General features: G+C 36.7%; 1 protein-coding gene across 1 annotated transcript in view; it reads left to right on the forward strand.

Moving 5' to 3' along the window:
* Positions 1-15,198, forward strand: part of MEGF6 (multiple EGF like domains 6) — a 681,655-nt gene that overhangs the window by 420,830 nt on the left and 245,627 nt on the right. The window contains exon 5 of the mRNA XM_053690339.1: positions 11,356-11,478. Within this exon, the coding sequence (XP_053546314.1) occupies positions 11,356-11,478 (123 nt within the window). The remainder of the gene's footprint in view (positions 1-11,355; positions 11,479-15,198) is intronic.

The following is a 15,198-nucleotide window of genomic DNA, read 5'->3' on the forward strand; positions in this document are numbered from 1 at the left end:
AAGGCAAGAGCCAAAACGCGTCAGCCTGTGCACACAGCACAACCGCACTTATTTTTTACCCCAGGGGTTTATTACCCGCTGCAACATTGTTCTTGCTACGTCACTACATTGTACGTCTTTACACTTGTTTGCTTGTTTAGTACAATAAACAATTTTTGTTTCACTCGTCATCCACCCTGGTGCTTCTCAAATTCTTTTTGATATTTTCTGTGTTTAACATAATAATCTGGAACCTCCTTTTTTTGGCAATATTATTCCTCTCCATCCTCAAGTGGTCACTCATGGGCTCAATTGTACACTGAATACAGCTAGAGGAATTTAACTGACATACACGGTCACTCTTGGACCTTGAAAGTAATATATAGACTAGTAAAGATATCTGAAATGTAAATAGACAAATATTTAGAAGAGTATCATTGTAAATTAAAAGGGAAGATATCTCCAACTGTAAAATAAGATAGGAGCCCTCTTCGATCTGTCCTATTGTAGGGAAGTTAGGGAGTGTGAGTTATAGAAGCTTTCTTTAAGGTCTATGATGAAATAGAAACAGGGTCCCTCAACTTATGGCAAATATCTTAAACATAGGGATAGTAGTAATTTTAGGAAACCCCTCAAACACTCAGGTATACATTTTGAGAGCTCAAGACCATTAAATCTAATGATACAGACACCTTGTATTCTGGGTTAAATAGTGCACACATTTGGAGGAAGTATAAGCTGCTTATAGAGAATATAATAAACATTGTATCCCAATTATTAGGTAGGTCCACAGCAGTGGAATCCAATACAAATACAGGTGGCCCTAGTTTTACAACGGTTCAATTTACACCGTTTCAGAATAACAACCATTTTTTTCCAGTCATGTGACTGCTATTGAAAAGCATTGAGAAGCAGTGCATTTATTAAAATAGCCAGTAGGTGGAGCTGTCCGCTTGTGTTGCAGCAAAGCCAAGCAAGCTGAAATTAATCAGTTTAACCAGACCTGAGCTATCGAGCAGATTTCAAAGGAACAAGATCTTCCTGTCTATAAATCAGTCCAGATTGGAATGCATAGAAAGAACTGTTTGCAGAAAAATGCAAGTGAAGTCTGTGTTGTGTGATTATTTTATTAGGTTTATAATGCTGTTTAGCATTTAAAGTCTTCATTTTAAAGCTTTAAAAATAATGTATTAGGTGTTACTTATGACAATTTTGAGAGGGGCCTGGAACCTATCTCCCTCACTTCCCACTGACTTACATTATAAACTGGGTTTCAATTTACAATGGTTTTGATACCATTCCTTCTGGAACCTAACCCTAGCGTAAACTGAGGGCTACCTGTATATGGATTAGCAAGTATGCACAATAAATTGGTAATATAAAGTAATATTTGCATAAAAATAAACAGATAAGGTATAGCTTAGAATATAAATAAAAAGAGAGAAGCGCTCAACCTGGAAACGAACAATAGCATAATAGCTTGTTCTATGGCTAGTTACCACCCAAGAAGCAGCCTCTTTTTGCTCAATATGTGCCTTTCACAGAGAAAAACTTTCCTGAAGCATATCAGTCTGATCCTGACTTCACAGTACAGTCCAGCCCCGAAATACCAGGCAATTCTTCTCTGAACAAGAGAAACAGCAAAACCCCAGACGTACGTTTCGGCCTATTGTGGGCCTCGTCAGTGAGGTGCAGCCATATCCCTCTAGGCACACTGAGCAACGGGTCCACGTCTGGATTCCCGCATCACACTTAGGGAGACTTCCCAAAATGTCATAATTTGCATAAATAAAAAGAGAGAAGCGCTCAACCTGGAAACGAACAATAGCATAATAGCTTGTTCTATGGCTAGTTACCACCCAAGAAGCAGCCTCTTTTTGCTCAATATGTGCCTTTCACAGAGAAAAACTTTCCTGAAGCATATCAGTCTGATCCTGACTTCACAGTACAGTCCAGCCCCGAAATACCAGGCAATTCTTCTCTGAACAAGAGAAACAGCAAAACCCCAGACGTACGTTTCGGCCTATTGTGGGCCTCGTCAGTGAGGTGCAGCCATATCCCTCTAGGCACACTGAGCAACGGGTCCACGTCTGGATTCCCGCATCACACTTAGGGAGACTTCCCAAAATGTCATAATTTGCATAAATAAAAAGAGAGAAGCGCTCAACCTGGAAACGAACAATAGCATAATAGCTTGTTCTATGGCTAGTTACCACCCAAGAAGCAGCCTCTTTTTGCTCAATATGTGCCTTTCACAGAGAAAAATTTTCCTGAAGCATATCAGTCTGATCCTGACTTCACAGTACAGTCCAGCCCCGAAATACCAGGCAATTCTTCTCTGAACAAGAGAAACAGCAAAACCCCAGACGTACGTTTCGGCCTATTGTGGGCCTCGTCAGTGAGGTGCAGCCATATCCCTCTAGGCACACTGAGCAACGGGTCCACGTCTGGATTCCCGCATCACACTTAGGGAGACTTCCCAAAATGTCATAATTTGCATAAATAAAAAGAGAGAAGCGCTCAACCTGGAAACGAACAATAGCATAATAGCTTGTTCTATGGCTAGTTACCACCCAAGAAGCAGCCTCTTTTTGCTCAATATGTGCCTTTCACAGAGAAAAACTTTCCTGAAGCATATCAGTCTGATCCTGACTTCACAGTACAGTCCAGCCCCGAAATACCAGGCAATTCTTCTCTGAACAAGAGAAACAGCAAAACCCCAGACGTACGTTTCGGCCTATTGTGGGCCTCGTCAGTGAGGTGCAGCCATATCCCTCTAGGCACACTGAGCAACGGGTCCACGTCTGGATTCCCGCATCACACTTAGGGAGACAGACTGGAGTCAGGATCAGACTGATATGCTTCAGGAAAGTTTTTCTCTGTGAAAGGCACATGTTGAGCATAAAGAGGCTGCTTCTTGGGTGGTAACTAGCCATAGAACAAGCTATTATGCTATTGTTCGTTTCCAGGTTGAGCGCTTCTCTCTCTTTTTATTTATGCAAATTATGACATTTTGGGAAGTCTCCCTAAGTGTGATGCGGGAATCCAGACGTGGACCCGTTGCTCAGTGTGCCTAGAGGGATATGGCTGCACCTCACTGACGAGGCCCACAATAGGCCGAAACGTACGTCTGGGGTTTTGCTGTTTCTCTTGTTCAGAGAAGAATTGCCTGGTATTTCGGGGCTGGACTGCACTGTGAAGTCAGGATCAGACTAATATGCTTCAGGAAAGTTTTTCTCTGTGAAAGGCACATGTTGAGCAAAAAGAGGCTGCTTCTTGGGTGGTAACTAGCCATAGAACAAGCTATTATGCTATTGTTCGTTTCCAGGTTGAGCGCTTCTCTCTCTTTTTATTTATGCAAATTATGACATTTTGGGAAGTCTCCCTAAGTGTGATGCGGGAATCCAGACGTGGACCCGTTGCTCAGTGTGCCTAGAGGGATATGGCTGCACCTCACTGACGAGGCCCACAATAGGCCGAAACGTACGTCTGGGGTTTTGCTGTTTCTCTTGTTCAGAGAAGAATTGCCTGGTATTTCGGGGCTGGACTGCACTGTGAAGTCAGGATCAGACTGATATGCTTCAGGAAAGTTTTTCTCTGTGAAAGGCACATGTTGAGCAAAAAGAGGCTGCTTCTTGGGTGGTAACTAGCCATAGAACAAGCTATTATGCTATTGTTCGTTTCCAGGTTGAGCGCTTCTCTCTCTTTTTATTTATGCAAATTATGACATTTTGGGAAGTCTCCCTAAGTGTGATGCGGGAATCCAGACGTGGACCCGTTGCTCAGTGTGCCTAGAGGGATATGGCTGCACCTCACTGACGAGGCCCACAATAGGCCGAAACGTACGTCTGGGGTTTTGCTGTTTCTCTTGTTCAGAGAAGAATTGCCTGGTATTTCGGGGCTGGACTGCACTGTGAAGTCAGGATCAGACTGATATGCTTCAGGAAAGTTTTTCTCTGTGAAAGGCACATGTTGAGCAAAAAGAGGCTGCTTCTTGGGTGGTAACTAGCCATAGAACAAGCTATTATGCTATTGTTCGTTTCCAGGTTGAGCGCTTCTCTCTCTTTTTATTATAGCTTAGAATATGGCTGAGCTAAGTTTTAGGCCATTATACAGACAAAACATTTCCTATAGATTACTTAGTAGATCTATACCTATGTTATTTGTGGGTGAACTAGCATATTTAAAAGAAAGACCATAGCTGTATAATGACAAATATCACTCTGAGTGATCCCTCTTAAGATACCTCAATCAGAGACCAAGTGGTCATCATTAATAACAAACCAAGAGGGGTAAGAATGCTATTGCACATTAAGTTATAGGGGCATATTTATCAAACACCTGAAGGCTCGCCGGAAACAGAAGATATCAAGAAGTTATGAGATAGCGGTCTAAAGACCACTGCTCCATAACTTGTCCACCGGCTTGGAGGCGGCGGACAAAATTCAACCCAATCGAATATGATCGGGTTGATTGACACCCCTTGCTAGCAGCTGATTGGCCGCAAAATCTGCAGGGGGCGGGATTGACCCAGTAGTTCACCAGAACTGCTGGTGCAATGATAAATGCCGATAGTGTATGCTGTCTGCATTTATCGATGGGCAGAGATGTACAGCGGACATGATACGCTACTTTGTATCATGTCCGCTAGCACATTGTTAAATATGCCCCATAGGCTCATCAGGAGATCAAATAGGAGACCCGTTATAAATTGTGATAGTAATGTGAGTTTTATAGCTGGCTATATCTTTTCACTTTTAGATAGGTAACCAATTCACCCATGGTGGACATATATGGATTATACATGATATATATAGTATACATTCACTAGGGTCTATTCACTTTTCTCTGGAGCTAGGATACAACAAAAAGTCCAGTCAAATTAGAAGTAAGAAAAGTCCACTTGACATTGAGCAAATCAGAAGGGGTTTTTAACCTACTCCAACTTTAAGGCAGCAGACAGAGGAGAACAAAAAAAGCAGTGTTAATGGCTTGCTTCTCTATAGTAAATAGGAGCCTCCCTGTGCTGTAGTCGACTGGTATGGCGTTTCAGTCTGTGACCATATGCCCCGAATTGAGCCAATTGCATACAGGGATATGGATGATCAGCTTTTGGGGCAATGGCATTCCCAGGTTTAGATCATTGACGTTTGGGGGTAAGAAGAAACTGTAACCGATAGGGTCCCACTTTACTAACAGTGTCTAATCTTTGCTGCATCCCTTGGGTTGGGTTGCTAGAAGACCTTCTCAACAGTTTCGTCTGGCAGAATCGTTTGTCTAAGAGGTCTGGCAGTCAACCTCACATAGAGGTAAGTGTAGGCACTACTGGTATACTGGTGGCAGCACCACTCCTGTACCTGGCTCATGTCTCACTCCTGCCTTTTCTGTAGGTCATGCGGTTGTGTATCTATCTGTAGCTTGGAAAAGCTTGGTAATTTTTTTTAATCTATCGGCCATCATCCCCTCAAATTCTTCCAAGAGGTCTTAATGATGCAGAAATCTTCCATTGCGAGAGATTGTTATTTATGCAGTTCCAAAGCAACTGCTCTACCCAGATTACTGGGGGGGGGGGGGTGTCAGGATCCCAAGGTTAAGCCACCACCAGAGATCCTAGCGGTCCAGATCAGGGTTCTAGGTTCACTTAAACAGCAATCTTGATATCATTGAATTCACAAAACTATAGTGAGTCTATATCACTTGTTTTCTATAGTTGATGGTGCTGTTTACAGAAGATATTCGGCGGATATCTTATTCATCATCCAGAGTTCCTAATATTGCAGCCATATTGGTTCGGTGCCCAGACACGCCCCCCCTTACATCCCTGCTTTTCAACAAAAGGTACCAAAAGAAAATTTGATAATCAAAGTAAATTAGTGAGCAGTTTAAAATATCATGCTCTATTTGAATCGTGAAAGAAAAGATCAGGGTTTCATGTCCCTTTAAAGGGATAGGAAAGTCAAAATTAAACTTGCATTATACAGATAGTGCATGTAATTTTAAGACACTTTTAAATGAACTTCTATTTTCAAATGTGCTTCGTTCTCTTGGTATCCCTTGTTGAAAAAGAATATGCACATATCCTACACTAGTGGGAGCTAGATGCTGATTGGTGCCTGCACACATTTGTCTCTTGTGATTGGTGAAATAGATGTGTTCAGCTAGCTGCCAGTAGTGTAATGCTGTTCCTTCAGCAAAGGATAGCAAGAGAATGAAGCAAAATTGATAATAGAAGTAAATTGGAAAGTTGTTCTATCCAAATCATGAAAGAAAACTTTGGGGTTTCCTATCCCGTTAAGCATCGCACTGCAAATCAATCTTTATAAAAAAAATAAATGTTTTAAATATATTTTATCTTTAATTTTGGTCTTAAATTTGTGCATTGTTTTGTAGCACAGAGACATACCCATTAAATGACCGTCTTCAGTATGTTTATATCATATTTCTCTAGCTGTGGTTAATTAGGAACATATATAAATAAATCATGTAAAAACTGCATGTTGCAGGTTTACAATTCTGAATTATGAAGGATGGGGGAATTGGAAAAACTACAATTTTTAACATTGAATTAAAGGAAAAGTGGGTAAAAAAAATAATGAAAAGATTAGTTACACATAATTAAACATATTATGGCAAATTAATTTTGAGGTTAATGTAACTTTAAGCACGTGGTATAAGTAATGTTAAACACCTGTAATATGTTACAGACTTTTACGTTCATATAAAAATGTTTACAGACCTGACATTTTCCAAAGTCAATCAGTCTGTATAAAACATATGATGCAATGTTCTATATATTACTCACCTTGCTTCCTCTCTGCTGATCTAACAGATGATTATGGTTTTTTTGTCATGCCAGATGTTTCATACAGAAATCTTTCACTTCACAACAGCTGGCTGATATTAAATATCAACTGTATGTGTAGTGGTCATTTTTTTATTCTGATTATCACGTGCTTTTCTTTCCAAAAGTGCAAAAAGTACTTGTATGTCACAAAAATGTAACTTTTTTTTTTTAAATCCTGATTTTTTACATCCTGCATATGATAATATAGAAAGACCAGCTGGATTTTGAACATTTTTGACAAATAACTGTTTATAAAAATGTGTGTTGTAATTATCATATAGAGGATAAAATATCAGGGCTGTTTTAGTGAAGCACATTTACTTGTATATATTCCTTGTAAATAGCCACAATATACATTATGTGGGTAATCAGTAAGAAAAATAATAAATAATTTGTTTTGTTTTATTTTAACAATTACAGTTTAAAGGGACATGACATCCAAAAAACAAAATCTTTCACGATTCAGATAGAGAATATCATTAAATTTAATTCTAACATCTAATTTACTTCATTCTCTTAGCATCCTTTTTTTGAAGAATCAGCAGTGCACTACTGGGAGCTAGCTGAACACAATGGGTGAGCTCAAAACATGAGGCATATATGTGCAATCACCAATTAGCAGCTCCTGAGCATACCTAGGTAACAAAGGATAGCAAGAGAACAAAATAAATTAGATTATAGTGTTTAAAATTACATGCTCTATCTTAATCATGAAAGAAATAAAAATTAAGTTTTATGTCCCTTTAAGATAAAAAAAATTAAGCCTTAGTAAAGGAAATCATTGTTTATCTAAATGTACTTCAATGTGTAAATGTTCAGTAATATTTTGTTAAACATGCAACGGTTTTAAATAAACATAACTATTGGATAACATTTACAAATTTCAGTTAAAGGGACAGTTAACTGTTAAAAATGTGTATTATGCATATGAATGACTTCTAGACATTTTTAGATGCAATAAACTATATCAATTACATTAATGTCCCTTTAATTTAAACATTTTTATTTCGATCTATCTTTTTTTATGATCTTTGACAAACATTTTTTTGTCATATATTTTTGTTTTTTTTCTTTGATTTGGTAGATGCTAAGGGGATGATTTATGTCTGCCAGACATCGCTGAATACCAACAGCATATGCTGTCAGCATTTAACATTGCACAAGCAGTTCTAGTGAACTGCTTGTGAAATGCCGCCCTCCTTAGATTCGTGGACAATCAGCCGCTAGCAGGGGGTATCAATCAGCCCAATCATACACGATCGTGCAGATTGATTTCCGCAGCCTCAGAGGTGGCAGACCAGTTAAGGAGCAGCGGTCTTAAAGGGACATTAAACCCAATTTTTTTCTTTCTTGATTCAGATAGAGAACACCATTTTAACCAACTTTCTAATTTACTTCTATTATCTAATTCGCTTCATTCTCTTGATATTCTTTCCTGACAAGCATATCTAGATAGGCTCAGTAGCTTCTAATTGGTGGCTGCACATAGATGCCTCCTGTGATTGGCTCTCCCGTGTGCATTGCTATTTCTTTAACAAAGGATATCTAAAGAATGAATCAAATTAGATAAGTGAAGTAAATTGGAATGTTGTTTAAAATTGTATTATCTGTCTGAATTGTGAAAGAAAAATTTTGCGTTTAATGTCCCTTTAAGACCGCTGCTTTATAACTGCTGTTTCTGGTGAGCCTGAAGGCTCGCGCGGAAACAGGGGCATCAGGGGCTATTCGGCCCTTGATAAATCGGCCCCAATGTATTAAAATCATATCATCCTGGGTTAGATTCATTAACAATTTCACCAGCTTCTGCAAACTCTCCAGTCTCTATAGTCTTATCAAAATGTATAATTTTCTATAATGCTTATTCACTAAAGTATATAAAAGAGTGTGAGCTTTTTGTGTATAAGCATAAGGGATGGTCAAATGTGTTTAAACTCAAATTGGAATGGCAGAATAAATTTTATTGTCGAAATTTGATTTGGAAAGTTGAATGTTAATAAGAACGATTATTTTTTACATTCAAAAATGTAATGTTATTTCCGGTTTTTGAATGTAACTTTCTATTTCGAATTTTGAGTTTGATTTTGAGGTTTGATTTCAATTTTAAATGTAACTTTTGATTTTGATTTCAATTACGAATTTGATTTACATTCAAAAAAGATAAATGTAGATTAGAAATACTATTTCAAAATCAAAATCGAATATTAAAAACTCTATTTACTTAAAACGAGTCTGAAATTGAATGTTAGTAATATTTTTGAATTTGATGTTAAATACATAGCTAAACATTCGATTATTCGAACAAATGTTTTCAAATGTTCTTTGAATTTAAAAATAAATATTAGAAAAAAAGAATATTAGAATGTTATATGACCATTTTAAAGGAACATAAAACAAGTTGGGATAGGGACAAAATATAATATGTACTTTAATTACATTACCTGCAAATTTATACTGCAGTGCCTCGCCATTAACCCTTTCTTTTAAGTTTCCGAATTGTAAAGGTTTAACTCCCCCCACACATTTCCTTCTATGGCTGTATCTATATCTGCCATTGGTTTGGTAGAATGCAGAAGTACACAGTGATTATCTGCTGGAGCATTCCTAAAAGCAAATAAGCTGCTGTGAAATACAATGCCTGTGTTTCTGATGCTAAACACTGAAAAGGGAGGTGGATCAGACTACTCCAGACAGCATAGCTATGTAAGCAATTTTGCTTATTTTTGAAAATTATTTTAAAATACTTGCAAGCAATTTTTAAACAATTGTTTAATGCAAACTATTTTTTTACTTAATTAGCCCTTTTACGATATGCACAGATCTGAACATGTATTATGACACTTTAAATTCAATTCAAACAAACAAATGTATTGAATTTTGTTTTACATTTTAAAATGTTTCAAAACATTCACCCATCCCTAATAAGCATCAAAGACAAAAATAGAACTGGGTGGTTTTTTAAAGAATCAAACCCACCATGCTATATTGACTAACAACACAGTGGTTTTAATCCTGAATTTGATATATATATAATCTTTCAAAGTTTAATGTTTTAATCTTTGTATCTTCATTTGGATAATTATATTATGTATTTAGGATCTAATAGTCCATCACATCACTTTAATTCTTCTTTCATTCTTACTTGAGAAAATTCAGACTGCCTTTCAAACAATCACATTTTTTGTTCTAAACCAATCATGATTAATTTGCAACTTTAAATGATGATGTCACTGTATGGTAGCATCTATGATTACACCAGTTAGCCAAAACGCGTGAGACAAATTCATTTGAGACAAATTCATTTTCTATTTCTTTGTCTGCATTTTTTTTAAATGAAGAAATTAATATCTGTTATTGTGGAGTGCAAACATTGATATTCTTTTGATTTACTCACAAACAGTCAATCCAACATCTCCAGTCTACTATGTTATTCTATGGGGCCTATTGAAGAATGGAGAAAATATGTGTTTATTGCATGAAATGCGTAGTAAAGTAGCAAGGAAAGATTTGTAGAGAATTTATCTCCATTATACATCACAAATGAGAGCATACACCTTGAATAATTTACAGTTTCTTTCCGAATACCACTTCAGTAAATGTCTGTAATGTGTTTATTAATCTTTAAGGTATCTCTGTCAGCTCTAGTATGTATTTTTAGCAAATTCTAATCAGACTTAATACCAATTCAAAGCTTTATGCTTTAACCATTAAAAATCAGTTACTTTTCAATGCAATTTACAGAAACACTGAAATCCTGTGTTTAATGGAAAGTATATTTTCACCATGTCAATTAGTGTTTGTTGTTTTGGACTATTAATTGGCGTTGAATTTTAGATTTATTTTACCCCAGCATTTTAGAGTTTCTCTTCATTAAAGTGAGCATTAAACACTAAATAAATGGTAGATAGAATGATGCATTCAAAGAAAAGATTAGTCTGAGAATAACATGTAGATGTATTTTTTTAAAAGTTTTATTTGTTGTTTAAATATTCACAAATTAAGTGTCAGATTTTAGTGTCTGTAAAACAATGGGAGCTGCCATGTTGTAACTTAGGTTACCTTCTCTACCTTCTCTGCTGTGGCCAATTAGAGACAGTTATAAATAGGTCACTAGAGTGGGCAGCCAATGGCTGTGTGGAATATAACAGTGTTCTGCACTTCCATTTCTAACGGAAACTTAAAAGCTCACAATTTCGTAATAGAATTACAGGAAAAGGGGACAAAATACATAATGAAAGTATATTGCAGAGGTTTTATATATATATATATATATATATATATATATATATATATATATATATATATATATATATATATATATATATATATATATATATACGCATTATCATTTTATATTAGCATCTCAAAGTGTTTAATTTCCCTTTAATCTAATATTTTTCTTTAACATGCTCTACAGTTTTGCCACAGAAAAAGCATAGTTGAGAGGAAATGACCTAAAAGGAAAGATGCTATCATCATTCACAACAAAAACCATCACATAATTGTTTCTAAAGTTATTTACATTTTTTTTCCAGATGTTAATGAATGTGAGAACAGCAATGGAGGGTGTGAATTTCAGTGCTGCAATACCATTGGTAGCTTCTACTGTAAATGCTCCAATGGGCAAAGTCTAAAAGAGGATGGAAAAACCTGTCAAGGTAAGAATTTCAGTTTGATCCCTTTGTGCTGTTTAGATGGTTGACATTCTTTAAAGGGACATGAAACCCAATGATTTAATACTTATCAAAAATTCAAAGAAAAATGTAAATTAAATGTAGAGGAGATGGAAATAAATTGACTGCTGAATCTCTCTATCTCTTTCTGTCTCTTTCTCTCTCTCTCACTCTCTCTCTTTCTGTCTCTTTCTCTCTCTCACTCTCTCTCTTTCTGTCTCTTTCTCTCTCTCTCTCTCTCTTTGTCTCTCTCTCTCTCTCTCACTCACTCTCTCTCTTTCTGTCTCTTTCTCTCTCTCTCACTCAATCTCTTTCTGTCTCTTTCTCTCTCTCTCACTCTCTCTCTTTCTGTCTCTTTCTCTCTCTCTCACTCTCTCTCTGTCTCTTTCTCTCTCTCTCACTCTCTCTCTTTCTGTCTCTTTCTCTCTCTCTCACTCTCTCTCTTTCTGTCTCTTTCTCTCTCTCACTCTCTCTCTTTCTGTCTCTTTCGCTCTCTCACTCTCTCTCTTTCTGTCTCTTTTTCTCTTTCTCTCACACTCTCTTCCTCTCTCTCTCTTTCTCTCTTTCTCTCTCTCTCTATCTCTCTCTATTGTATCTATCTATCTTCCTATCTATCTTTCTATCTATCTATCTATCTATCTATCTATCTATCTATCTATCATCTATCTATCTATCTATCTAATAGATAGATAGCCTGAGTAAGTTACTTAGGAGTTACAGAACACAATCTTTTGAAATATATACAGATATAGCAAATGCCACTGCTGTGTTTAGCAATGGCAGGATATGTAGGTAGTGTACGGCCCACATGAGTGGCACTTGTATGGAAAATGGCCCATGACTCAAATGAGTTTAACACCCCTGATCTATTGTATCTATCTATATATATTTATCATCTATCTATCATCTATCTATCTATCCTCTGTCTATCTATCTATTGTATCTATCTATCTATCTATCTATCTATCTATCTATCTATCTATCTATCTATCTATCTATCTATCTATCTATCTATCTATTTTTCATCTATCTATCTATCATATATCTATCATATATCTATCTATCTATCTATCTATCATCTATCTATCTATCTATCTATCTATCTATAAATTGATAGGTTAAATTACTAAACAGTTGTATTTTGTATGCAGATATTTTACATTGCACTGCCCATTTACTTCACACTGTCTTCTTCATCAACTCCCTCACCCTGTGGTCTAATATCCCTGATATCTCACTCTCCTTTATTACTTTCTCTCTCCTCTACGTCCCTCTGACCTTCTTATTCCTCACATCACATATTTCCAATCAAAAACATGCCCATTCATTACACTTAATTTATTTCTTTCAATTCTATAACTTGTCTTTTCTTGACTTTCTCTACACATCATCTTTGTAGCATACAGTGACAATATTAGAAACCTTATTATGGTGGTTAAACACTGGGTTTAGTTGTGGGTTTTCAATGTGTAGGGACAGGGTTGGTGGAGGAATAGTTATGGGTGTTCAATGAGCAGGGTCAGGGCCGGGGGTATTCTGAAGGCAGAGCCAGGTGGTCTGGGGGTGTGATGAGGTAGTTGTAGGATGTAGCCTGCTTAAAAGGACAGGGGCACGGAGTAGTCATTTTTACCTTGTTACCCACGTCCCCAGCCCAATGCATAGTGAAAAATAGAAGATTGGAGGGGGGCCGTGCACCCTTACTTCCCCTCCAGAACTGGTAGAATACTTAATTTTTCTCTCTGCTATTTTATCAGTCTTCAACCATTACTTTAAATTTCTAGCAGCCAATAAATGAAGAGGACATTCTACACTCAGTAGACAAATATAGTAAACATTTAGTATACCTTATTGAAGTAGAATGCTGAGCAATGACATCTCCTATCTACTTTATCACTATAGAAGATAAAAGTAATTTAGATCATGTTTGTTACTAACCAACTGAGTATCAGAATGTCTACTCATCACTATCTTGATTCACTGGTGGGGTTCTTTACAAATGGTCTAGTTGTACGCAAATAGAGAATAAATAAATAAATGATGCAATTCATCAAATGATATTTCCACTTAGACAAATAATTTATGCAGACATCACTCACAAGCATCTAAGGGCTAAAAAATGAGTGTGGCTGCATTAGCACACATAGTTAAAAGTAAAAAGGAAGCATTAGCGTGCTAACTACAAGACTTTCGGATATTGTGACCATGCTAACATCTTCTCACCATAGACTATTATAGTGCGCACTGAAGAAATGCCTATTACTTATCGCTCATACACTAACCCGACACTGCACTAGATTAACTGTGCCAAAGCCAAAGGTATTCCCCTTATGGCCAGATTCCGAGTTTTGCGTTATGAGCAGTGCGGTGCTAACGAGCAGTTTTTTCTCACCGCTCACTTACCTGCAGCGCTGGTATTACGGATTTTTACAAGCCCGGCGTTAAAAGGCAAGAAGTGAGCGTAGAGCAAAATTGTGCTCCTTACCGCACTCCAATACCAGTTCTGCTTAAGTCAGTGGTGAGCTGGTTGTATGTGCTTGTGCACGAACCCAGAGTCTAAACACCCCTAATCTTACACTTATTAACCCCTAATCTGCTGCCCCCGACATTGCCGCAAACCTACCTACACTTATTAACCCCTAATCTGCCGCCCCCAACGTCGCTGCCACTATATTACATTTTTAACCCCTAAACCTAAGTCTAACCCTAACCCTAACCCCCTCTAATTGAAATATAATTTAAATAAATCTAAATAAAATTTCTATCATTAACTAAATTATTCCTATTTAAAACGAAATACTTACCTATAAAATAAACCCTAAGCTAGCTACAATATAACTAATAGTTACATTGTAGCTAGCTTAGGGTTTATTTTTATTTTACAGGCAAGTTTGTATTTATTTCAAATAGGTAGAATAGTTATTAAATAGTTAACTATTTAATAACTACCTAGCTAAAATAAATACAAATTTACCTGTAAAATAAACCTAACCTAAGTTACACTAACAACTATCACTACACTACAATTAAATAAATTACCTACATTAAATACAATTAAATAAATTAAATTAAATTAGCTAAATCACAAAAAACACTAAATTACAGAAAATTAAAAACAAATTACAGATCTTTAAACTAATTACACCAAATCTAAGAGCCCTATCAAAATAAAAAAGCCCCCCCAAAATAAAATAAAAAACCTAGCCTAAACTAAACTACCAATAGCCCTTAAACGGGCCTTTTGAGGGGCATTGCCCCAAAGAAATCAGCTCTTACCTGTAAAAAAATACAAACACCCATTCAACAGTAAAACCCACCACCCACACAACCATCCCCCCAAATAAAATACTAACTAAAAAAACCTAAGCTCCCTTAGATTCCTATTGGCTGATAGAATTCTATCAGCCAATCAGAATTAAGGAATAAAACATTTTATTGGCTGATTGGATCCGCCAATAGGATTGAGCTCGCATTCTATTGGCTGTTCCAATCAGCCAATGGAATGCAAGCTCAATCCTATTGGCTGATCCAATCAGCCAATAGGATTTTTTCTACCTTAATTCCGATTGGCTGATAGAATTCTATCAGTCAATCGGAATCTAAGGGATGCCATCTTGGATGACATCACTTAAAGAGATATTCATTCAGCAAGAAGACTTCGTTGGAAGAGGATGCTCAACGTCAGATGTCTTGAAGATGGACCCTCTC

Source organism: Bombina bombina, chromosome 8, assembly GCF_027579735.1.
Source record: "Bombina bombina isolate aBomBom1 chromosome 8, aBomBom1.pri, whole genome shotgun sequence".
In the NCBI taxonomy this organism is placed as follows: domain Eukaryota; kingdom Metazoa; phylum Chordata; class Amphibia; order Anura; family Bombinatoridae; genus Bombina; species Bombina bombina.